General features: G+C 45.6%; 1 protein-coding gene across 1 annotated transcript in view; it reads left to right on the top strand.

Annotated features, from left to right (window-relative positions):
* Nucleotides 1-25484, top strand: part of LOC308353667 (contactin-associated protein-like 3) — a gene marked incomplete at its 3' end in the record, with an annotated part of 131814 nt that overhangs the window by 49820 nt on the left and 56510 nt on the right. The window contains exons 6-8 of the mRNA XM_080820646.1: nucleotides 504-765; nucleotides 5871-6017; nucleotides 20110-20281. Of these exons, the coding sequence (XP_080676772.1) occupies nucleotides 504-765; nucleotides 5871-6017; nucleotides 20110-20281 (581 nt within the window). The remainder of the gene's footprint in view (nucleotides 1-503; nucleotides 766-5870; nucleotides 6018-20109; nucleotides 20282-25484) is intronic.

The raw sequence follows: 25484 nt of genomic DNA, 5'->3' as shown, positions 1-25484 counted from the left end.
GGCCACACCCCTGCCTCAGATGGGCCAAACCCCATGGCCTGTCTGAGCCAGATGTTCGTGTCCCCTGAGTGACGGGTGTGTAAGCGTTCACACAACCAAGGGGAGTGCGGGAAGGTTCCCGGAGCCGCTGTCCATGGTGCTGGGCTTCATGCCACACGTAAACAGCCAGTGCCTCGAGGTATAAGAAATCTGTCTCCTCTGTCGTGACCTGCGCCCAGCACAAGGCCTGGGAAAGACGTGTCTCGAGATTCCTTTGCCAATGCCCAGAAATGGAGGAGGCAGAACTGCCCTAAAAGCCTCAGAAGGAGGTTTGCCCAGCCAGGGCAGTGTCAGGGTTTGAGGGACCTGTCAGGTAGATCTGGACTGCAGCTGGGTGGGAAAGCCTAGTTCTTGGGTCCTCGCTTGCTGGAAGGTTGATAGGAAACTGCACCTCTCGGAAAGCTTGTTGTTCATGAAAGCGTCCTTTCTGCCCCTTCCTAAATCCTTTTCCACTGTATTCACAGGGAAATGTGTCCTTCTCGTGCTCACACCCACAAATTGTGCCCATGACTTTTCCGAGCTCCAGGAGTTACTTGGCTCTGCCGGGCACCGTCGGAGAGGACAAGGTATCGGTCGCTTTCCAATTCCGAACGTGGAACAGGGCAGGGCTGCTGCTGACCACTCAAGTCCGACACGGGCCAGCGGCTCTCATCCTCGTTCTTAATGATGGAAAACTCAGGCTGAGTCTCTCCCAGCCCGGACACCCGGCGAGGGACGTCACAGCAGGTAATAGGCGTTTGCTGTGACCGCACGGTCCTTCTGTCACCTCTGCGTTAAACGAGTGACTGAATCAGTAAGATACTCGCAATCCTTCTAGAGGGAACTAGAGTTCTTTTACCTTTAAACTACGTACCTCCAGGCTGTTGGTGTGTGAGTCAGTGTGACCTGAAGTTAGCTGCAGATCACATATACCTCTCAAAAAGTTTAAAAACTAGGGCACCTGGGTGGCTCAGTGGGTTAAAGCCTCGCTTTCAGCCCAGGTCAGGATCTCAGGGTCCTGGGATCGAGCCCCGCGTCGGGCTCTCTGCTCAGCGGGGAGCCTGCTTCTCCCTCTCTCTCTGCCTGCCTCTCTGCCTACTTGTGATCTCTGTCTGTCAAATGAATGGATAAAATCTTTTAAAAAAAAGTTTAAAAAATAACTTAGTTATCAACTGATGGTGGGGAGTTGGCAGTCCACTTGAAACACTGGAGAACAGTAGCCTAGGTTGGAGTCCTGACAAAAGAGTTTCCTTGTCCTGTCTTTTGAACCTATATGCACACCAATCATAATATTTGAAGTTATGATTTTTCCCAGATTTTCTGTTCCTTTGGGAATTCCTGTTTTGGGTAAGGCTTCTTATAACTATGGGCGAATGTTCTGCTTGGCTTCCAAGAAGGACCCACATTTCTAAACTCCCTTCCAGGGTCGTGTTATCCTCGGAGTCTGGGGACTGTTTTGCGTTAGAGTGCTGGTGAAAACGTAGAGCCAGGTAGGCGTCGTTCCACGAGTTTTGACTACGGAAGGAGCGCTTCGCCTGACCCAGGTTACCAGGTTGGGATTGAACACCGGGAATGAAACGTAGCTCTTTGTTTCTCTTTATAAATAAAAGAAAAAATCTGATCACCGGCGTAGGGAGTTCCCTTGTGGACCTCAGCAGATGAGCACAACCAAGTCAGGTTTTGGAAACTGCTTCACTCTTGGTTTGTGTAGATTTACAAGCTGCGTGCCTTACTAACGAAGAGATGGTGTTTTGTTGTTGCTTCACGTGAGTACACACCGTTCTCCCTTCCAACACGCTGGGAGTAGTTATTTAACTTTTTTTGAAGGCTGGCACTGAAATATTATAGGAATATTTTATTGAATTGATTTTTTAAGCTTTCACTGGACAATGCGTTAGTTTTTGGAAGCAAACCAGAGGTGCATTTTTCTTGCTGCTTTTTTTAGAAGCATTTGAGGGGTGTGGTTTTTTTTTTTTTTTTTCTTTACCTTTGAAATACAGGCCTGCCTCCAAGATATTCAGGTCTGGTTTCAGGCCACCCCAATACAACAAATATTGCAATAAAGTGAACCAAATGGATTTTTTTTGGCTTCCCCACGCATATAAAAGTTATGTCTGCAGTATACCATGGTCTGTTAAATGTGCAGGAACTTTATGTCTGGAAAAACAATATACACGTCTTAATTAAAAAAATACTCTATTGATAAGAAATGGTGCCGCGTGAGCCTTCAGCGAGTTGTAATCACGGATCACAGATCAGCATCATGAATGTCACAGTGATGAAAAACTCTGAAGGATCATGACACAGAGGCACAGAATGAGCAGATGCTGTTGGAAAAATGTCCCTAAGAGATGCGCTCTGGGCAGGGACCACGAGCCTTCAGCTGGGGAAAGGCGCGGTGTCTGCGAGGCACAGAAAGTGAGGAAGAGAAGACAGATGGCGACTGGTTTTCATTCCAAACCTTGGATGAAGTGTGAAAGCACCTACCAAACCAAGAACCAAAGTTTAAAGGTTGAGTGAAATGTGATCATGTCGGATGCCAGGAAAGGACACCCGGTCACCGTTCACCCTGCTTCCCGTTTTTGGGTCCTTTTTCCAAATAGTTACCTCACTGTGTTTGTGAAGGGATCTAGAAAGGTCCGGAGTGTACAACCTAGTGTCCGCGTGCTTGTGGAGCTGGGCCAGTGGAGCGTGGTGGGAACAGAAGGTCAGTGGCGGGGAGGGGAGCGTGCGTTCCCTTTCTGTAGGAAAAGACACAGTCCACCCTTTCCCGAAGGGCCTCGACTGCCCAGGGCAGTGTTCTCTGCGATCAGGACGGATTTGACACAAGCTGGTGGGAGGTTCTGTTTGAGAAGACTCACCTCCCAGGCCCATTTCCAGAACCACCTCTGTGCTGCTAGGGCTGATGGGCTCGAAAAGTGTCACCTGTGTTCTCCCCAAGCCTCGGGTCCTCATCTTTGGAGTGACACTAGTGTGACTGATGGTAGAAACAATGATGTTGAGCCTACAGACCACGAGCCCTGTGCCTGCTAGTCAGCAGTCACTCCAAAACCTTTAGTTCTCATTATTCCAAAACTAGTTCCAAGACCATCACCCCCCCCCCCAAGACTGAAGTCTTTGTGGAGCTGGGGGGTGGGTGGGAGAATGAGCCTTGTGTTCCTAGTAGCACAAATCAAAACACCCCCGCCCCTCCCTTCTCCATCCATCCTTTGACTGTAAGTGCTGCCTGGGAGACAAGCCGTTATTCCGTCAGAAGTGGGGAGGGTAGAAGACACACAAAAGAAACACAAAGGGTGAGAATTATAATGGGGAGAAACAGAATGATCGTAAGAGCAGGCATTTCACTTTTAAATGAGAATGCCGAATTTTATTAAAAACAGTTTTTTATTATAGAGGCAAATGGCATCTATTACTGATTCAAGGAGATATTCTGGAGTGTTTTCTGCAAGTTATCCCAGGAAATAACTCTATGTCCTAGATAGGTGGGTAGGTGGGGGGGGGAGGAGACAGGAGGGAATTTTAACATCTGATTTTATTTTATTTTTTAGAAGATTTTATTTATTTATTTGACAGAGAGAGAGAACACAAGTAGGCAGAGAGGCAGAGAGAGAGGAGGAAGCAGGCTCCCTGCTGAGCAGAGAGCCCAGTGTGGGGCTTGATCCCAGGACCCTGAGATCATGACCTGTGCCGAAGGCAGAGGCTTAACCCACTGAGCCACTCAGGCGCCCCATTAACATCAGATTTTAAATGGATTATCCTGACAGATAATGTTAGGTACACTTCAAAATAAATAACGAACGACAAGAGTGGAAGGGACACTCCCAGGTTCTTGCTTGTGGATTCCTTCAGGACCAGTGTCATAATGTAGGTCTTGAGTATCTAACCTCAATCCTCCAGATTCTGTTGTCGGCTTTCTCATCATTGCTCATGAACATAACCCGTGTGGGGTCTTTGCAACAGTTTTGGATTCACAAATGTGACACAGAACGTGAGAGATGTGTATACACGGCAAAGAGCTAAAGTCCCTGAAAGGGAGTGCTGGGAAGTACCATTGCTCCCATCTCACAGTCTGAGAGGAGCAGAGGCATCGTGATTTTTATGGTAGGGCCTATGACCTTCTGGGTCAGGCCAGAAACATTTCCCGTGCACAGGGTCTTGAATCCATGTCAACGTCACTGATGAGAAATGAAGCCAAGGCAAAAAAAGCTGTATTTTCATTTTTAATTGCAGTATTGTTGACATATTAACGAGCATTGGAGGGACATGGATTTACGGGGTTGATTAGGTTCCTTGGGCCAAACTCTGATACTAAATTAAATATGCCTGGTTAACTTTCCACTGGAAACATGGCCGTGTTTTCTTTGGGGCTGATACCCCATGAGCTAGAAAATAACTTCTGACCCTTGCAGGTTGACTTCCAAACTTAAAGGGCTCTAAGCAGTCAGCACCTTTCTCATTTGCAAGAGGTATAGGCTAATCTATCAGGACAGTTCCCCAAGATTATCAATTTAGAGTCAGGCAGGCTCATTCGTGAGCTTGGGCACAACATCAAAGAAATCAAGAGTCTCACTTTGTTGTTTTCAATGAGCTGAAGTGTTTGTTTATGACTGTTTCCCTGTTGGGCAAGACAATTTCTAAAGATTCCAATTGTTCACTGTGCTCCTTCAGAGCAGCAGGTGTCTCTGGGGCTGTGACAGTGGCCGTGACCTCCCCGTGGAGGGGAGGAGTCCCTTGCCTTTGAACGAATGGCTCGATTGACCAATGGAAAATGGGCATGAAGACAAACACAATTCCCCCATCCAAAGTTAATGTTAATATTTAAAAATATTTCCTACTGGATTTTGTCCATTTTTAGACAGTGATTGAGTATGCACACACACACACACACACACACTTTAATGTGGTGCTTTCTAAACTTTACATTTTGTTCAATGAAATTTCATGTTTTAGTAATACTTAAGTTGCTGATACATTTTTTCTAAAGAGTTATATTGATATATATGGTATATTTTTCTAAATAGTTTACCAAGATTATATATAGTAATAATACATGAAAGTAGGGACAAGATTTTATTTTTATAACAACAATTTTGGAAAATCTTATGCTTCTCAACATCCTAAAATATTAACAAACTAGAAGAGGGGGAAGTACGTCCTGTGCCAGGGGACTAGGATATTTGGTCATGTTAAGGTTGTTCAGGATCCTGTTGTGTTAGTCTGTTAAAGCCCTAGCCCTGGGAGGAACTAAGATTGCGCTGTCCAAGGCAGAATGTTCAGACTGTCCACTCTTGATTCTTCCTTCCCCCTTCAATTCAGCTTTCTTCCTTTTCTCTTTTTTTCTCCCTGTACTTTTCTGATTTAACCGAGTGATGAGAAAGTGAAACACAGTCATTGCCGTGTGCACATATGTCTTAATACTCTTAACGGACCACGGTAATTTTTGCAAGAATATAATTTGTGTTAGAACATGACTGGCCAATCTATGACTGTGGGAGGTCAGAGGCAAGGACCCTCTGGAACCACACATTTACTCAATGAGCCTCACTTCGCAGGTAACCCCTTCCTCCTAGATAAACATGACCAGGATACGAAGTGATCTCATTGCCTGTTAAGAAACCCCGAAGCCCACATCTGTCCCAAGCCTCTCCCTTTCTCTCTGAGAGGCCCAGCTGTCCTCTGTGGTGGGTCTCCATTGCCCAGTCAGCTAAATAACCTGGTGGGTTTCAGGTGGGTTCATGGTGAAGTTTGGTAGGGTGTCTAAGATCATGACTGTATTGTTTTCAAACATGGCTCTGCGTAGCTGCATCTATAGGGTTTTTAGGAATCTCTGACCCGATTTTGTTTACTTCCAGGTGCCGGATTAAGTGATGGGCAGTGGCATTCAGTGTCCCTCTCATTGAAAGTAAATCACCTGAGTGTGATGGTGGACAGTGAGACAGCCTCTGTGGCTCACTCCCTGCGTGGGCAGATTGATTCAGGGGACACCTATTATTTGGGTGGTAAGTGAAAGGAGCTGGTGGTGTTGACAATCAAACCATCCTTGTCTTTCCAGCTCCTGCCTTCTGACAATCGGCAATTTTAAATGAAGGTTAATACTGAAGAGTGAGGTTTCTCTTTCAGTTTAGTCAATGAGAATGTCAAGCAAAGACAATAAATTTTTCTTAAGGATTTATTTACTTATTTGAGAGAGAGAGAGCACAAGTGGGAGTGACAGAGGGAGAGGGAGAGAGGATCCCAAGCAGATTCCCCATTGAGTGCGGAGCCCGACATGGGCTCTATCTCATGACCCTGAGATCATGACCTGAGCCAAAACCAAGAGTAGGGTGCTTAACCTACTGTGCCACCCAGGCGCCCCAGACAAAGGCCATAAATTGTGGCCTAAAATGCAAGTCTACGGGGACCTTGTTTCGATGTGCATTTGCTAAGATTGGTTTTGAATTTAGCACTTGTTTTCACTGCAGTCACCTGGAAAGCTTCCAGAATGCTAGGACTTGTCTCTGTCCCTAGAGATCTGCTTTCTCTGGCTCCGATGCTGGGGGGAGTGGGCTCTCCAGGTGACTCTGTGCAGGCCACTCTGAGGGTCCTCACTCTCTGTCTCTTACCTTTTGTGCTTCTCTGTAGAGTATTTTCCGAAGGCCAGATAACCCTTAGAACCTTTCCTTCAGGTGTTTTTATGTGACAGTTTCCTTGTTGCACGTGGGCGGTCTTTTGTCAGCCGCTCTCCTCCCCGGGTGGCCAGGTCCTCCGGTGTGGCCCAGGAGCCATGCATAGCAGCACCACTTTCAAGCCTGTCACAGGTGCAGATGCAACTCCCCCGACTTCGTGAGCCAGAATCTGCATTTCCCCAAGATCCCCAGCTGCTCTGTTGCCCTAAACGTTCAGGAAGCGTTCTGTTGCCCACTGTGTACGCACAAAGACGCCGTTACCTACACCAGAGCAAGAGAGGAACTTAATGGCTACTGACACTCCCTCACTACCTCTTGGTGAACTTTACCAAGACAGCACCAGGCCATCACCCCGACTGTGGGAGACGGCGGGTTTGCCTGTTCAGTAGAACTTTGACAGAGTCTGTCCAGGATCCGTGTAGCCAGGGAGGGGGAGCTTCTGAGGGTTACAAATGTCCGTTCTGAGGCACCCGTGTGAAGAGTCTGAGCCGCCAGAACTTAGGCCTGTCGGCTGTGAGATTCCTTCTAATCGTGGCCGGAAGCCGTCCTAGCTCTTATGCCCATTTCGCATTTTATGGTTGTTTCTTTCCAAAATAAGTTTGAGGTCATGGTGGAGATAACTTGATAGCCCAACAAGAAAGTATAAAATCCTCCCTAAGAGTTGACAGTAAGCCACACACTGTGCATCAGGGTGTTCAATCTTTCAAGCCCCCTAAAGCAAGCATCACTGTGAGCGTGGAGCGGTGCCAGGAGCATTAGAACATTTAATTGCTCACTCTCCCCGCCTGCCAAATATGGTGCACCTCTGACCCAGACAGGTTTTTAAACCTTTACACGTAGGATGGATTTTAGAGCTCTGCAGAGGAACCGATTCCTTCAAAACTAAATAAAGAATTTACCCGGGAGCTGTAACTTAAGATGTAAAAGATTTTGAAGCACTAATTGTTTAATGGTGCAGAATGGAATGCTTGTTATTTTGTATTAAAAAGTAACAAAACAAAACAAAACAAAACCTTTCTAAAACCAGAGTCTTCTCTCATATTTGAGCATCAGGCACGTTCCAAATGTGCAATGCACAGCTACATGAGAACAGGTACTTTCCATGAATACTCACATGTTGATGTGATACGAAGTCACTATGTAATTCATGTATGTATTTTAAAATACTACTCATGTTTCTTGAAAGAGCGTTTGTGGGCTAACCCCCTAATGTACAGAATTAAACACTACAATGTTTTTAATGTCTCCCTCGCTCCCCTAAATTCTCACTCCCCCAGTTAAGGATTACCCTAACCCCCTTTTTTACTCATCTTTGTATCACATTTTTATGTTTTAATCAACGTGTAGCACCATGTCAGTTTCAGATGTGAACATATGACTCAGTGTTTGTCTACATGAGGAAATAATCCCACAATAACTAGTTAATATCCACCACCATACATAGTTATAATTTTTTCTTGTCATAAATTTTAAGGTCTACTTTCTTAGCAACTTTTTTTTTTTTTTTAAAGATTTTATTTATTCATTTGACACAGAGAGAGAGAGAGAGAGAGATCACAAGTAGGCAGGCGGAGGGGGGGAGGGGGAAGCAGGCTCCCTGCTGAGCAGAGAGCCTTATGTGGGGCTCGATCCCAGGACCCTGGAATCATGACCCGAGCCGAAGGCAGAGGCTTTAACCCACTGAGCCACCCAGGCGCCCCTCTTAGCAACTTTTAAATAGACAATAAGGTATTATTAGCTGTAAACTCCATGTTGTACGTTGCATCCCTATGACTTATTTATTTTACAACTGAAAGTTTGTAATTTCTAATGTATTGCTTTTCTTTAGAACCTATATCCATGTAGGTGACTTCACACAGTAGTGGTCTGTGTTCCCTTGCTTTTCAGTTTACACACAGGGCACTGCCGTGGGCCTTCTTCTGGGTTCTTTTTACTGTTATTGCTGCCACTGTTGTTCTAGATTAGTTTTGGAGATCCAGCCCTGGGAGTATTTGTACGTAAAGTTAATTAATTTTTACTGCCCTGTGGTTTTGATGTGTATGACACCATGTTTCACTTATTAAATCCGCCATCCCGTTTTACTGTTGAGCAACAACTTGATGGTGCCTGTTTTTTGCTATTATAAAAGATGTGATAAATATCCTACAGCTGCCAAGAATCATCTTGCCAGTGATTTTAAAATTTTCCTTATGTACAAACTATCAAGCTTTCCTAATAGGCATAGTCAATTCAATGAAACCACCTTTGGTTGTTTCCAGCCTTTGGTCTATGAAAGGACCCTAGAGATTTGGAGGCAATGTGTTGAAAAAAAAACAAAACAAAACATAATAGGCTTTTTTTTTTACATGTTTTCATAAAATTGTGTGGATGTGCAGAAAAACTGTCTCGTTAGTATAATTTCCAATAACAAATCGTATCTCTAAGATGAGCAGAATTACAAAGTTTAAACATTCCATGAGAGAGTATAATGACTTTTCTTCATTACCAGTTTGCTATTTTTTGGTTGTGATTAAAATTTGGCACTGAGTGGCAAAAATCACAGCACATTATCTGTAACTAATGTATAAATTCAGAATGACCTGTACGTACTCTGCTGTAAACACCCACTTGATTCCTACAGAGCAATTCCAGGCACTGATTCGAACCAATGTATTCAACTCTCCTTTTTATACCAACATAACAGCATCTTTTTTCCTGGAGAAGGAATATACACTTTCCAAACAACCCAGCTAATGCCATCACCAGGCTGCAGCAAACACTCAAAACCAAAACACCCCAATTTACTGATGTTAAATGAGAAGATGAGCATTATTTGTTGTGAAGGAAAAGCAGGAGAGGCAGGTCTAGGACCGGTGAACATGCAGCCCGATTCTCAGTAGTTGCGCTGTGCTCAAAGCTGTATGCACAGGGGAAGAATCCCTTGTTCAGAGCCCCTCGTCTGTATGGTCCGTTGGACTCCCCAGCTCTGTTCTGGGGAAGGGGGGGCAGGCCAGTTTCAAATTGAGTGGGAACCTTGAGACCCAAAGACGTCAATGCCAGAGATGTTTTATCCAGTCCCAAGCACAGTGTATGCCAGTGTCTCTTCAATTATCTTCTTAATGGACATCCATCGGGACTGGAATATGCATTGTGTTAACAGGGAAATCCACTTTATCCAGTCCATGATCGGTAGCAGTATAGTGGTATTCACGGCAGTCAGTGCCCCGTGTTCCGAGACCCTCCTTAGCCCGCTCTCCCGACGGAGCTTCAGTGGCAAGCTCCTGCTCACCATGTGGTCAGTGACTCTTTTTTGCTGTGCTTTCCCATAAGGGCAGGTTAAGGCATCTTCCTATTACAGTTAGGGTGGCCATTTAATTTGTTGTCCAAATCAGGACACTTTAGTGAATGGAGGGGATGATCTCGATAATTATGGCAGGACAGCAGGCATAAAGCAGGGCTCCGTGGCTTTCTTTCCATGACAAATTTCCTCTCGCAGATTCGTAGCCTTTTTACATGTGATGCAGGTTTCCCTTTTCCCTTTTCTGCTTCTCCTGTGTGAGCTTTGTTTGTAAATTGTTCTTCTGACAACAGTTTTGCTCTACGCTACCTACACAGAGTTCGGTGCCTGCGGGGAGGGTAGTGGGAAGCTACTGTCCTCTGGATTCCTTTTGTGGAGTCGTGGTGCTGTCCACCAGCACACATGCCCTGCAGAGCTGGGAAACATCAAATTATGCTCTGAATCTCTCGAGGGTCCTTGTGTGTGTGAGGCCTTAGCAGATCAGGGAACAATGACGGCTGTAACGAGGTCTTACCTCATGACCCATTCTGGGGTCATGGCATCCAGTGACAATTTCTCTGTCATCCTCAGAGGTACTTAAATTTCTGACTCGATCCATGGTGATGGGTATGTGCCACTGACTTAGCAATAACTATCTCTGTCCACTTGCACTGTCCATCCCGAATCAGGTCATGGAGCAGTGACCCTCTGCCATCTTACCATTGGGACTTCGGCCAATCTGTGTGGATGAACAGATAGTTGGCGGTCTGGGCTTGTTTTGGGCCATGGCACCCCTTGCTTTTTGATCTCTCTCATAACTGGAGCAAGGAAGGACTTTGCAGTTTGACCTTTCCTTCTTAATGTTCCGCTTTGAGAAAATTTTCTTTGTGACTGCGGGATTCAGTTGAGTCTTTATAGGAACACTGAGGTACTGCACTGTATTTGTTTTTTCATTTTTCTTTTCTTTTCTTTTCTTTTTTTAGAGAGAAAGAGAGTGTGTGAGCGGGGATGGGTGGGGAGGGACAGGGGGTGAGAGAGAATCTTGCCCAGTGCAGAGCCCGACACGGGGCTCAATCCCATGACTCTGAGATCATGACCTGAGTGGAAATCAAGAATTGGATGCCCAGCTGACTGAGGAACCTGGTGCCCCAGATATGGCATTGTATTTTAGATGCATCTGAAGTTTGTGATCTGGAGAAAGGGGAAGGTTTATTGGCTGAACGTTTCTGATCCTGTATCCTATCATTCTCAGTCCCTAAGCACTGTCGGTGGAAGTTGCCTATAAAGACACAAAGATACACCAGGTGTCTTCCAAATATATCCAACCTTCCAGAAATTCATTTACAAACAGAAATGTGCATATTTTCACATAAAACAAGGAAAAAGGAAAGGGAACCTGGACAGTTTGTCCGTTCTTTGTGATGTAACATCACATTTGAAGTGTTGAGTCTCCATGAAGCTAATTTACAGGGCTTCATTGTGCCCAACAGTGGGTTTCACCGGACGAAGGCCTTGGCTGGTTTGGGGTATATTTGTCAGGAATGCAAAGCCTCAGTCACTAAAGAAGAGGAAGGACGACCGTGTGTGTCTTGTGGAGATTCTTAGATGTAAGCTTCTGGCCATTGGGCGGGAATCAGAGGAGGCTCCGTCTTCAGTCCCTGCCCTTTGAAGGTGCACCAGTGACCCTCATGACAAAAGTTCAGACAGAGGAGAACGAAAAACATATAGGTATAATGAGTAAAATCTTTATGAAATTACTGATTCCAGGGGCACCTGGGCGGCGTAGTTCAATGTCTGACGCCTGATGTCGGCTCAGGACATGATCTCATGATCTCGAGATCCGGCCCCACGTTGGGCTCCCGGCTTGAGTCTCCCACCCTCTGTCCCTCCTCCCCTCGTGCTGTCACTGTCTCTTTCTCTCTCTTTTTCTCACATAAACAAATAAATCTTTCTAAAAAAAATTACTGATTCCATTTCATTTAAAAAATAAGAGGCTTCTAAAGTAACCTCAAATCCCACCTGTAAATATTACCAAAAACTTCCTTAATATTTAAATGCGTGGAAAATGATTTTTTAATGATTTTTTTAAGAAAGATGAATAGTTATGACTCTGTATTTAACAAATTAAAAGAAAACATTCTCCTGGAAATGATGTCAATGAGACATAATTGTGTAAGGCACAGAATGAATTAAATAGGTGAGTTTCTCAGGAAGCGTACAATTTATTTCACAGTTTCTTGGAATTAAAAGAATATTAAATTATTAAAAAGTGTTGTGCTCCTACTGTGTTTGCATCTGAGGGTAAAATACTCAATTAAGTGAATGCTTTGAGTTTTATCCCACGTGGCTACAGGTAGGTTCCCCAGGAAGCTGCCTCTCTGCTCGGGAGACCCGCGTGTGCCGTGGTTTAGTGAGGTTAGTTCTCGGGAACGACCCCTGCCGAGGGGGGGAGCAGCTGGGATGAGCGAGGCAGGGCGAGGCGTGATGCCGCAGAGACCTCAAGGGAGCTCTGAAGAAGCGCTGCCCCTCAGGGACGTCCCCGTGGAGGCTGTGGGTCGCGGACCCACCCATTGCGCCCGGGGGCGCTGGCCGTCCCTGGGGAGGGAACCGCCCGTGAGGCTCCGCTGCCCGCAGCCAGGGCAGCTCCTGGGGAGAAGCTCAGCCTCAGTCCCCGAATCAGGGCGTGTGTGAAACAGAGACGAAGCTGTGCGTGTAGACTTCTCCGCGCGACGCCGTTCACCGGAGCGTTTGCGGTGAGTGTGCGGTGAGCGTGTGTCTCTTCCTGTCCCCGGAACCCGGCGGCGCGAACATCGACGGACCTGCGGTCGCGTTGAGGGCGGCTCCGCGGGGGGTGGGAGCACGTGCCGGCCTGCGGGCGCCACGAGGGAAGGAGGCGGCTCTGACCCCGACCGGCTTTGACTTTGATCGCAAGGCTGGGTCCTTGCTCATCGTGGGTGTCAGAGCCTCGTCTTCGTGGGAACCCGGGGGACACCATAAAGCCGCCGCCGAGGCACTGTGGTTTGTAACGGTAGAAGATACCCTGAGGCGGGGTCAGATTTTAAGGGTGTTCTGGAGCAAACACTGACCCGAATCCCACGACACTAAAGTAGAAGTGGTCGGGAGCGCTCCGTGGGCCGGAGCGGGGAAGGGCTCCTGGGGCGGAGGGGCGGCAGCAGGGAGAGGAGTCCCCGGCCGGCTCCGGCTGAAGGCGGGGAGGCCATCTGGGGCCGCAGGTTCTGGTTTCAGAGCCTCGAGGAGCCGCGCGAAGCCGCACGGAAATCAAGCTCATTTGCAGCCTCAGACTCGGTTTGCTGTCCTGGGCCACTAAAGCTCTCGGTGAGTCACCGCGGTCTGAGGGCCTCTTTCCTTCATTAATTTAACAGTAATGTACAGCAAGCCAATTAGTGAATGCAGCAGAACTTGTAAAAATTTACTATTATTGAAAACAGTCAAAGCCCGTTTCTTCTTGCATGGGGTGCTCCAGGATGCTGACTTCTCCGTGATTCTCAGGGCCGTATCGTTGAGATACTTGTTAACTGTGTGTGTGTGTGTGTGTGTGTGTGTGTGAAAAGGTATTTGACTAAAATGCCTCATTTAGAAACAGTTGGAAATGTAAGTCATTTACACTGTCGTTACATGTCTCTGTGTACGGTCAAACCTTGTTTTATTTTTTTAATTTTATTTTAATAAACATATAATGTATTTTTATCCCCAGGGGTACAGGTCTGTGAATCGCCAGGTTTACACATTTCACAGCACTCACCATAGCGCATACCCTCCCCAATGTCCATTTCCCCACCACCCTCTCCCGTCCCCCCTCCCCCCAGCAACCCTCAGTCTGTTTTCTGAGATTGAGTCTTTTATGGTTTGTCTCCGTCCTAATCCCATCTTTTCATTTTTTCTTTTCCTACCTCCCCCCAACCCCCCCACATTGCATCTCCACTTCCTCATATCAAAGAGATCATATGATAGTTGTCTTTCTCCGATTGACTTATTTCGCTAAGCATGATACCCTCTAGTTCCATCCACGTCGTCGCAAATGGCAAGATTTCATGTCTTTTGATGGCTGCATAGTATTCCGTTGTGTATATATACCACCTCTTCTTTATCCATTCATCTGTTGATGGACATCTAGGCTCTTTCCACAGTTTGGCTATTGTGGACATTGCTGCTATAAACATTCGGGTGCACGTGCCCCTTCGGAGCACCACGTTTGTATCTTTAGGATATATACCCAGTAGTGCAATTGCTGGGTCATAGGGTAGCTCTATTCTGTTTTTTGAGGACCCTCCACACTGTTTTCCAGAGTGGCTGCACCAGCTTGCATTCCCACCAGCAGTGGAGGAGGGGTCCCCTCTCTCCGCATCCTCACCAGCATCTGTCATTTCTTGACTTGTTAATTTTAGCCATTCTGACTGGCGTGAGGTGGTATCTCATTGTGATTTTGATTTGTATTTCCCTGATGCCGAGTGATGTGGAGCATTTTTTCATGTGTCTGTTGGCCATCTGGATGTCTTCTTTGCAGAAATGTCTGTTCATGTCCTCTGCCCATTTCTTGACTGGATTATTTGTTCTTTGGGTGTTGAGTTTGATAAGCTCTTTATAGATTTTGGATACTAGCCCTTTATCTGATATGTCGTTTGCAAATATCTTCTCCCATTCTGTCAGTTGTCTTTGGGTTTTGTTAACTGTTTCCTTTGCTGTGCAAAAGCTTTTGATCTTGATGAAATCCCAATAGTTCATTTTTGCCCTTGCTTCTGTTGCCTTTGGCGATGTTCCTAGGAAGAAGTTGCTGCGGTTGAGGTCAAAGAGGTTGCTGCCTGCATTCTCCTCAAGGATTTTGATGGATTCCTTTCGCACATTGAGGTCCTTCATCCATTTTGAGTCTATTTTCGTGTGTGGTGTAAGGAAATAGTCCAATTTCATTTTTCTGCATGTGGCTGTCCAATTTTCTCAGCACCATTTGTTGAAGAGGCTGTCTTTTTTCCATTGGACATTCCTTCCTGCTTTGTCGAAGATTAGTTGACCATAGAGTTGAGGGTCTATTTCTGGGCTCTCTGTTCTGTTCCATTGATCTATGTGTCTGTTTTTGTGCCAGTACCATACTGTCTTGATGATGACAGCTTTGTAATAGAGCTTGGAGTCTGGAATTGTGATGCCACCAACTTCGGCTTTCTTTTTCAATATTCTTTGGCTATTCGAGGTCTTTTCTGGTTCCATATAAATTTTAGGATTATTTGTTCCATTTCTTTGAAAAAAATGGATGGGATTTTGATAGGGATTGCATTAAATGTGTAGATTTCTTTAGGTAGCATAGACATTTTCACAATATTTGTTCTTCCAATCCATGAGCATGGAATATTTTTCCATTTCTTTGTGTCTTCCTCAATTTCTTTCATGAGTACTTTATAGTTTTCTGAGTATAGATTCTTTGCCTCTTTGGTTAGATTTATTCCTAGGTATCTTATGGTTTTGGGTGCGATTGTAAATGGGACTGACTCCTCAATTTCTCTTTCTTCTGTCTTGTTGTTAGTGTAAAGAAATGCGACTGATTTCTGTGCATTGACTTTATATCCTGACACTTTACTGAATTCCTGTACAAGTTCTAGCAGTTTTGGAGTTTTCCACATACAGTATCATATCATCTGCAAAGAGTGATAGTTTGACTTCTTCTTTGCCAATTTGGATGCCTTTGATTTCTTTTTGTCGTCTGATTGCTGAGGCTAGGACTTCTAGTACTATGTTGAACAGCAGTGGTGATAACGGACATCCCTGCCGTGTTCCTGACCTTAGCGGAAAAGCTTTCAGTTTTTCTCCATTGAGAATGATATTTGCGGTGGGTTTTTCATAGATGGCTTTGATAATATTGAGGTATGTGCCTTCTATCCCTACACTTTGAAGAGTTTTAATCAGGAAGGGATGCTGCACTTTGTCAAGTGCTTTTTCAGCATCTATTGAGAGTATCATATGGTTCTTGTTCTTTCTTTTATTAATGTACTGTATTGCATTGATAGATTTGTGGATGTTGAACCAACCTTGCAGCCCTGGAATAAATCCCACTTGGTCGTGCTGAATAATCCTTTTAATGTACTGTTGGATCCTATTGGCCAGTATTTTGGTGAGAATTTTCACATCTGTGTTCATCAAGAATATTGGTCTGTAATTCTCTTTTTTGGTGGGATCCTTGTCTGGTTTTGGGATCAAGGTGATGCTGGCTTCATAGAATGAGTTTGGAAGTTTTCCTTCCATTTCTATTTTTTGGAACAGTTTCAGGGGAATAGGAATTCATTCTTCTTTAAATGTTTGGTAGAATTCCCCTGGGAAGCCGTCTGGTCCTGGACTTTTGTTTGTTTAGAGATTTTTGATGACTGTTTCAATCTCCTTACTGGTTATGGGTCTGTTCAGGTTCTCTATTTCTTCCTGGTTCAGTTGTGGTAGTTTATATGTCTCTAGAAGTGTACCCATTTCTTCCAGATTGTCGAATTTGTTGGCGTAGAGTTGCTCGTAGTATGTTCTTATAATTGTTTGTATTTCTTTGGTGTTGGTTGTGATCTCTCCTCTTTCATTCATGATTTTATTTATTTGTGTCCTTTCTCTTTTCTTTTTGATAAGTCTGGCCAGGGGGTTGCCAATCTTATTAATTCTTTTAAAGAACCAGCTCCTACTTTTGTTGATCTGTTCTATTGTTTTTTTTAGTTTCTATTTCATTGATTTCTCCTCTGATCTTTATGATTTCTCTTCTCCTGCTGGGTTTAGGCTTTCTTTGTTGTTCTCTCTCTAGCTCCTTTAGGTGTAGGAGCTGTAGGTTGTGTATTTGAGACCTTTCTTGTTTCTTGAGAAATGGTTGCACCGCTATATATTTTCCTCTCAGGACTGCCTTTGTTGTGTCCCACAGATTTTGAACCGTTGTGTTTTCATTATCATTTGTTTCCATGATTTTTTTCAATTCTTCTTTAATTTCTTGGTTGACCCATTCATTTTAGAAGGATGCTGTTTAGTCTCCATGTATTTACGTTCTTTCCAAATTTCCTCTTGTGATTGAGTTCGAGCTTCAGAGCATTGTGGTCTGAAAATATGCAGGGAATGATCTCGATCTTTTGGTACCGATTGAGACCTGATTTATGACCCAGGATGTGGTCTATTCTGGAGAATGTTCCATGTGCACTAGAGAAGAATGTATATTCTGTTGCTTTGGGATGGAATGTTCTGAATATATCTGTGATGTCCATCTGGCCCAGTGTGTCATTTAAGGCCTTTATTTCCTTGTTGATCTTTTGCTTCGATGATCTGTCCATTTCAGTGAGGGGAGTGTTAAAGTCCCCTGCTATTATTGTATTACTGTCGATGTATTTCTTTGATTTTGTTATTAATTGGTTTATATAGTTGGCTGCTCCCATGTTAGGGGCATAGATATTTAAAATTGTTAGAGCTTCTTTTTGGACAGACCCCTTGAGTATGATATAGTGTCCTTCCTCATCTCTTATTATAGTCTTTGGCTTAAAATCTAATTGATCTGATATAAGGATTGCCACCCCAGCTTTCTTCTGATGTCCATTAGCATGGTACATTGTTTTCCACCCCCTCACTTTAAATCTGGAGGTGTCTTCGGGTCTAAAATGAGTTTCTTGTAGGCAGCATATTGATGGGTTTTGTTTTTTTATCCATTCTGATACCCTGTGTCTTTTGATTGGGACATTTAGCCCATTAACATTCAGGGTAACTATTGAGAGATATGAATTTAGTGCCATTGTATTGCCTGTAAGGTGACTGTTACTGTATATTGTCTCTGTTTCTTTCTGACCTACTACTTTTAGGGTCTCCCTTTGCTTAGAGGACCCCTTTCAATATTTCCTGTAGAGCTGGTTTGGTGTTTGAAAATTCTTTCAGCTTTTGTTTGTCCTGGAAGCTCTTTATCTCTCCTTCTATTTTCAATGATAGCCTAACCGGATAGAGTATTCTTGGCTGCATGTTTTTCTCGTTTAGTGCTCTGAATATATCATGCCAGTTCTTTCTGGCCTGCCAGGTCTCTGTGGATGGGTCCGCTGCCAATCTAATGTTTTTACCCTTGTATGTTACCGACTTCTTTTCCCGGGCTGCTTTCAGGATTTTCTCTTTGTCGCTAAGACTTGTAAATTTTACTATCAGGTGATGAGGTGTGGACCTATTTTTATTGATTTTGAGGGGCGTTCTTAGCATCTCCTGGATTTTGATGTCTGTTCCCTTTGCCATATTAGGGAAATTCTCTCCAATAATTGTCTCCAATATACCTTCTGCTCCCCTCTCTCTTTCTTCTTCTTCTGGAATCCCAATTATTCTAATGTTGTGTCGTCTTATCTCTTATCGCTTATCTCTCGAATTCTCTCCTCGTGGTCCAGTATTTGTTTGTCTCTCTTTTGCTCAGCTTCTTTATTCTCTGTCATTTGGTCTTCTATGTCACTAATTCTTTCTTCTGCGTCATTTATCCTGGCAGTGAGAGCTTCCATTTTTGATCGCACCTCATGAATAGCTTTTTTGATTTCAACTTGGTTAGATTTTAGTTCTTTTATTTCTCCAGAAAGGGCTTTTATCTCTCTGGAGAGGGTTTCTCTAATATCTTCTATCCCTTTTTCGAGCCCGGCTAGAACCTTGAGAATCGTCATTCTGAACTCTAGATCTGTCATGTTACCAATGTCCGTATTGATTAGGTCTCCAGCCTTCGGTACGGCCTCTTGTTCTTTTTTTTGAGGTGAGTTTTTCCGCCTTGTCATTTTGTCCAGATAAGATTTGCTTTCTCCTGGTGTGGAATTCCGCTGTTCTTGGTGACTGAAGTTGGTCTTGGCTGGGTTTCTTGTTGATCTTCTGGGGGAGGGGCCTGTTGTAGTGATTCTCAGGTGTCTTTGCCACAGGCGGAATTGCACCGCCCTTGCCAGGGGCCGGGCTAAGTAATCCGCTCGGGTTTGCTTTTGGGAGCTTTTGTTCCCTGAGCGCTTTCCGTAGAGTCCGGAGGACAGGAATGAAGATGGCGGCCGCCCACTCTCCGGCCCGGAGGAGCCGAGAACTTGGGGTTCCGCTCCTCAGTGCACTCTCAGAGAAAAGCGCCCAACCGCCCCGCCTCTCTGGCCTGTGGTCGCGCCTTAAGGAAAGCATCAATTGCTGGAGCTGGAGAAAAGCGCCCGGTCGCTTCCGTCTCCATGGCCTCCGGCCGCGCTCCGAGCCCACCCAGCCTGTGACCCACACAAGGTAACCCTGGGCTGAGAGCTCACTCCTCGGCTCTGTCGCTGTAGCCGGCTTCCCCGCTCTAATACCTGTGAGCTCTGCAGCCCTCAGACACCCCCGGTCCTTCCGTGACCCTGCGGGACCTGGGGTTATGCTGACCCCGCCTGGGTTTCCCCCCGGTTTAGCCCCTGGATCGATGTCTCCCAGTGGAGCAGACTTTTAAAAGTCCCGATTTTGTGCTCCGTTGCCCCGCCGCTTGCCGGGAGCCGCCCCCCCACCCCGGGGTCTATCTTCCCGTCGCTTTGGATTCACTTCTCCGCAGGTCCTACCTTTCAGAAAGTGGTCGATTTTCTATTTCTGGAATTGTTGCTCTTCTTCTCTTCGATTTCCCGTTGGATTTGTAGGTGTTCACAATGGTTAGATAAGCTGTCTCGCTGATCTCCTGCTACCCGATGTCGTCTCAGCCTGCTACTTCTCCGCCATCTTGACCAGTCAAACCTCGTTTTAACTGTGTTGTGCTTGCACACGCATGCCCAGAGTAGGAATCTCACATACAAATTATTTCTCAAGCATTTTAAATTTCGTAGGTCCTAGTAGGCCTGTGATTTTTTTCTTTCTGATTTTGTTATCCCATGGCCTTTACTTCATATATTTTAATATCATGCTGAAAGGACCGATTTCTTTGGATGGTTTCAAAAGAGAAATCAAACTCAGCTTAGAGGAAATGGGCCTTGAATCTACTGGTAGAGTCTACCTTCGGCTCATCTGTCCACCAGCCTAGCTCGAATTGTTATTTCTGTGCTTTACCAAAACCAGTAGTGTCTGTTCTCAGCCGTCCACGGCCCCATCCTTGAGGAAGCGTAATCTTCAGGCATCTGAGAGCAGGAGGCGGCAAACGTGCACGTACAGAATACTGACGGCTGTTTTGGTCATGACTGTTGACTTTCTCCTTTGTGCGTCTCTGTGTTCATTTAGGCTGTCCCGACAGCAGCTCTGGCCCTGGATGCGGAGGTCCCCTGGCCGGGTTTCAGGGCTGCCTGAGGCTCATCTCCATTGGTGATCAGGCAGTGGACCCCGTCACGGTACAGCAGGGGTTGCTGGGGACTTTCCGTGACCTCCAGATAGACACCTGCGGCCTCACTGACAGGTAAAGCCATCCCAGGTCATTTCGGCATTCCTGATTTCAAAATTTTTGGATAGTGGGTTAAGAACAAATGAGCCGCTGAGGGAGAGTGCCTCCTTCTAGCCCCTTCTCTCTTCCTGATAGCCAACCCTTATGGAAAACTATAATTAATTGAAGACTAGAAAATGACCCTGTTTAATTTCAAACAGTTGCTCCTTTCAGATGGTGTCTTCTTAGAAGACGTACTGTTGTGAGTTTTCCTTGCGTGTGTCCCCAAGCCTCTTAGTTTTTACAGAATCCTGTTCGTGGTGCTGTAATTGTTGATGAGTATAAATACTGATGAGTAAAAATACTTCTAAAAATTCTTTCACGGCACAAAACAGATTATAATATTCTGGAGAGATGATGAATCGTTGAGGACCAGGAGGTTGAAAGCCACATGTGGTCAGCGGGATTCACCCCACGCTCCCTTCTCTATGTGGAAGATGAAAAGTAACTCTTCCCCCTAGACAGGTCTTAGCCTTGGAGATTCCTAGTCACACAAACACAAGGAGGAATGGAGGGAACCCAGTTACCACACACTGAGCACGGTACCGGTCAGTGAGGACACAGTGGAGGACGAGTGCAAGGGGACAAGACACAAACTTCCAGCTCCAAAAGAAGTACGTGTGGAGATGTAATGAGCAGCATGATGCCTGTAGTGAATGCTGTTGTGTGTGTTTGAAAGTCGCTGAGGATCTTGAAAGTCCTCGTCGCAAGAAAGAAATTTTTGTGACTGTGTGTGGTGCTGGATGTTAGTGAGGCTTCTTGTGGTGATCACGTCACAAGATACACAAATATTGACTCATTCTATTGCACACCTGAAACTAATATGTTATAAGTCAATTATACCTCAACTTAAAAAAAATAAAAGAAAGAAAACCCCCTAAACCGTAGGACGTTAAAATCGTGAAGTCTTGCAACTTTATTCAAACTGTCTTGTTTGTCACGCTCTTGGACTTTCAGGTTTTCTAGCTAAAAGGGATGGCTTAGCTTGATGATATTAAATTTTTTCTGGGCCTGGTATGTCTGCCCTTCCTGAAGCAGGACTGCCTTACGTTCCTGTCGAATAAATGAGCACACTCCAGACACCCTCCCACATCTGTGCGTGGCCAACCTCTTCCAAGTTCACGCCGTGCAAAGTGCTTTGTGCAGTAAATCTATTCCCAGTTTAACAACACTAGTTGGAATCCCATGTCATGTCCAATAAAGTACAAGTTGTGTTACAATTTGGCATTGTGTTAGAAAACCGTAAGTTCCAGTAGCTTGAAATATTAACTCATAAGAACTTGCTTTCCTTAATGCAGATGTTCATGGGTACCGTTTATATTCTGTTCATTTGTAGGGAAAAAAGGAGATTCAAAGAATTAGGCAAAAACTCTGAATCTTAATTCTCAGATTATGAAATGTATGCTGGCATAGGAACTAGCTTCGTCTGTAAGTTATAGCTCCCGCCAGCTCTGGAATCCTGAATCTTAGTATTGGGAGGGGGTTCAGAAACACTTGCTTGGAGGTAGGGGACAGCCCTCCCCAATGGGAATGGCTGTCAGTGGCTCAGGAGGGTCAGGGGTCAGGGGTCAGGTTGTTGTTCAGTTGTGGAGCTCATGAAGCTCACAGGAAGTTACTTCAATGCCCTGGGAATTCCCGCACAAAGATTGATACAATCGCTGTGTTTCTCTTTCATAAGAAATGCATGTTGAGCCTTTGTGCAGAAAGGTCTTTAGCCAAAACACACAAAAAACCCAAAAACAAAAAACCAACAACAAAATATGCGTGAGGTACGCCTCTGTGTGTGTGTGTGTGTGTGTGTGTGTGTGTGTGTGTATCACCAAAATAGAAAGATTTCCCATATCAGGCCCAAAAATGGCTGTTAGAAGTACGTACCAGCAATGGATGGGGACCTCTGGGATCTGGGATATTAAGTTTCCTTCTCCGCTCAAAGCAGAAACTGAGGTTCATGGCAACCCTGTAAGTGGGTCTGAAAAGAGCCATCGGCGATTTGGCTGATGTAGCCAATAATTGTAATTTTTTATGGTTTTCGTGGTTTAACATCAGAGAACACGTCCTTACTCTGCACTGTTATAAACGTTCCCTCTTCCTTAGTGCTTCAGGCCACACCTCCACCTCCACGTTCAACGCACCACGAAAGAGATTCACGTGGAAATACGACAGAGCAACCATCCGTGGCAGGCTCTTGCCGGCACTTGCTTCATCCGAGCCCGGCCGTCCGCCAGCCCGCACCTTGCTTGTCCAGAGCCAGTCATGCTGTGCTCAGGTGAAGCTGAGATGTATGACTGAAATGCAGGGGATTTTGTAACTCTTATCTGTCGGGCAAAGGAGTTAATAATTCATGATGCGTAACAGCATCCTGGCCCACGGCACAGCAGGTTATGAGAAGATGTTTGAAGCCGGCTGGGGATACAGGAGACCTCCCTGAGCTGCACAAGGACTCATGCATACGGTGCTCTGTGCACCCCAGGCTCCCAGGACATGGGGAAAGCTGTGGGTCTTTGGGGACAAGGCTTCGGGAACGAGGTTATCGTGGTGAGGGATCATGTCTTACAGCAATTGTGTTTTGGACATTAGAATTTCGTGTCCTATAACTCAGGTTACACAGTCCTTTCCAGGTTTCTTTTAGGATCACAGGAATGCCACCTTGAACATCTCTAGGCATGGACTGTACTGATGGGGCCGCTTTGCCCACCTCTGTGGACTTTGGCCAGCGTTCATCTTCTAGATGCTAAATGCAACATCATGTCCTCTACATGTTGTTTTTTTTAGAGATCAGTAGACTGAAGTGGAACTGTGGGGGGCTTGTGGAGACATGCAGGACAGGTGCCTAATTTGTGCTGGGACAAGGCAGGGCTATCAGAGAGGAGGGAGAGACACCTGCCCTGGGGTGGGAGGTGGGTATGTCAGTTGAGTGAGAGAGGCTGGACATCTAGCAAAGGTTCAGCCATGAGCCCAAGCGAAACTTCTGCCATGAGTCTGCCTGTTTGAACATGGCTGCTGTAGAAATTGGGTGTCTGAGGACGAGCAGCAGGGATGGTGAGAGATGGGGTTGTCTGGCTGGGAAGGGGCTACACCGCAGAGGCCTGGTGGCCAGCTCAAAATCCAGACACTGATCTAAGGTTCCCCAGGAAGTCACTGAGGGCTCTGTGCTAGGAAGCCACTTGCACAGCTAAGCAATACTGCTGACGGGGGAAGATGGTTTGGGCGTGGGCCACAGAGAGAGGGTGTGTGGCCCGGAGGCCAGGTAAGGGGCTGCCTACCCATGGGAGAAGGGATGATAGCCTGAGGTAGGGAAGAGAAAAATGTAGATGATGTACGTGGTGTTTGGTGAACAGAAGCACAAGCTGATGAGTGCGTGGCTATGGGGGGATGGAGGGGGACTGGTCAGGATGACCCTTGGGTTCCAGCTCGGACATCTGGATAAGGGGTGGTATCGCCACTCAGTGGAACACTGAAGAAGAAGCACAATTTTTGGAGGCACAGAGTCACGAGGCTTAGTTATTAAATCTGAAGATATTTTGGGAATCATAGAAGTACAAAATCCTAAAGTTGAGGAGAATCTCAAGCGTGGCATCTATTGAAGTTTCCGTCTCAAAGCAGGGATCTCTTTCTCACTGTAGAGAAGAGAATCCTGCTTCTGTTCTATCTTTCGGGAATGAGACCCTTGTCCACTCACCAAATGCTTCATCAGTGTCCTCTTTTCCACCCAGATTTCTACCACGAGTCTTCATATTTCCTGCTCTAAGTCTAGGCACAGCTTACCCCCATAGTCCAACAAGTACTCAGTGAATTCCCTTCATTGGCTCTCCTCTAGGCTAATGTCTGTTCTCTTAGCAATTGCTTAGAGGTCAAGGCGTTAAGCACTATCTCAATCCTGATTGCCCTCCTCTGCACCAACTGTGGCCAACATCTTCCCTAAATACGGAAGGGACCTGGTCCATGCACGATATGTAGGATTCATAACCCCCCTCCCCAAAGAAACTGGTGCCGACTAAGCTCACCTCATCTGCGTGTAAGCATCACCAGCATGCTGGACTTGTGGTTTCCACCAATCACAAACCTGGGGGTGTGCCGCCATTTTAGTTTTCTTACTACAGCTGGTGCCTCTCTCTGGTCTTCCTTGTGCATGCTGGGTCCTGCCAGGAAAGCTGGAGGTTTGGGGTAAGGAAGCTGACCTCAGGTGTGTAGAGTCAAGGAAACTGTCCTAAATAGGCCAAGGACATGGGCCAACAGTCACTAAGGGAAGGGCCCGGGTACAAACAGACCTGCTCTATAATCATTGGAGGTGAAGAGATGTTCTTCCATTTTCCCAAGAAGCTCACCTTCTAGTTCTTGGCATGGAATCAGGTGTCCCCACTCAAATGCCAGAAGACCCAGCAGGAGAGTGTTTAGGTGTGTCCTTTGAATGACATTGGGCTCATTTCCAGCACTTCCTCCCAAATAGCAAAGGAGTGCTAACTGCATAGGAGTAGAAGGAACCCAAAGTTATCCCTTCCTTTGACTCCTTGAGAGAAATAGGCATTGAGCTCCACAGGATAACGAGTACTTAAGTAAGTTCCTGCAAATGTATGAGGCTTTTGACTATATCAAGAGCTCTAACTGTGTATCAGGAGAGGCCATGCGGCTTGTCAGACCCAAGTAATCTGCCTTTAAGTTGATGTCGGTCTTCGTTTCTACCTCATTGACAAAGTTGTGATGCAGAACATTCCTTTGTGAGGATATTCACAAATCTGTTTTACCCATTCCTCATTTGATGGACACGTAGGTTGTTTCTACTTTTTGACTCTTATGAATAATGCTGATGTAAACATGAATGTGCAGGTTTTTGAGCAGACCTGTGTGTTTTGTTCTCTTGGGCAGATACCTAGGAGGGGAATTGCTGGGTCAGGGGTGAGTCTGTGTTGAACTGCCTGAGGGACTTCCAGGTTGCTTTCCAAAGTACCATTTCATATTCCCAGCAGTGACGTAGAACGGTCCAAATCTTCCTCGTCCCTGCCTGTCCCTGTTATGATGTCTTTTTGATGAGAACCATTCTAGTGGGTGAGAAGTGGCATCTCGTTGTGGTTTTGATTTGCACTTTCCTAATGACTAATGATGTCGAGCATGATTACATACGTGTATTTTCCATCTGGTCATCTTTTGTAAGGCATCTGTTCAGATCTTTTGAATCTTTGGA

This window comes from Martes martes (genome assembly GCF_963455335.1).
Source record: "Martes martes genome assembly, chromosome: 12".
Lineage (NCBI taxonomy): Eukaryota > Metazoa > Chordata > Mammalia > Carnivora > Mustelidae > Martes > Martes martes.
The sequence above is the reverse complement of the archived record's forward strand: the minus strand, read 5'-3'. Positions and strand labels throughout refer to the sequence as shown.